At 39.0% G+C, this 561-nt stretch overlaps 1 protein-coding gene across 1 annotated transcript in view; it reads right to left on the bottom strand.

Moving 5' to 3' along the window:
• LOC119593829 (RNA-binding protein 28-like) overlaps positions 1-561 on the bottom strand; it is a 7,007-nt gene that overhangs the window by 584 nt on the left and 5,862 nt on the right. The window contains exon 9 of the mRNA XM_037942859.1: positions 328-500. Coding sequence (XP_037798787.1) covers positions 328-500 — 173 coding nt within the window. The remainder of the gene's footprint in view (positions 1-327; positions 501-561) is intronic.

Genomic DNA, 561 nt, shown 5'->3' with positions numbered 1-561 from the left:
TGTTAATATATGTAGAGAAATTAAAATAGAAAGTGAGAGAGTGTGTGAGACACAGATATAGAAAGATTGCGAGGGACAGCCTAAAAACCTGAAGAAAATATATTTCTATACAAAATTCAATAAAGGATATTCCCATGATAATACAATTACTCTAAACTCTCTTTGGAGAAATCAATATATGTTAATATGTTCCTATTAAACAGTAAACTACAAACTCCTGCGGATACCACCACCTGTATGAAGGTAGGAGGCAGCACAGGAAATACAAATAAGCAAATGCATAAACGTATCTCAATCACCCCAAAGGAACATATAATCTAACCATACCTTTGGTCCTAGGTTCCCCAATATGGCCCCGCTGGTTCCCTGATTCGCATTGCTCTTCGTTCCCACAAAGGCCGGCAGTTGGGCTCCCTCTGTGTCGGTGGCTACTTTGCTGGCCTTCTTGGCAACTGCTGGTTTGGCTTTGTCTCCTGTTTTCTTTTCACCTTTCTTCTTGCCTTCAGAAAAGAGAGGAAAAGATATCCATCTGTATTATTTGTGTTTTGAATGATTTTCTAG

Source organism: Penaeus monodon, chromosome 32, assembly GCF_015228065.2.
Source record: "Penaeus monodon isolate SGIC_2016 chromosome 32, NSTDA_Pmon_1, whole genome shotgun sequence".
NCBI lineage: Eukaryota > Metazoa > Arthropoda > Malacostraca > Decapoda > Penaeidae > Penaeus > Penaeus monodon.
The sequence above is the reverse complement of the archived record's forward strand: the minus strand, read 5'-3'. Positions and strand labels throughout refer to the sequence as shown.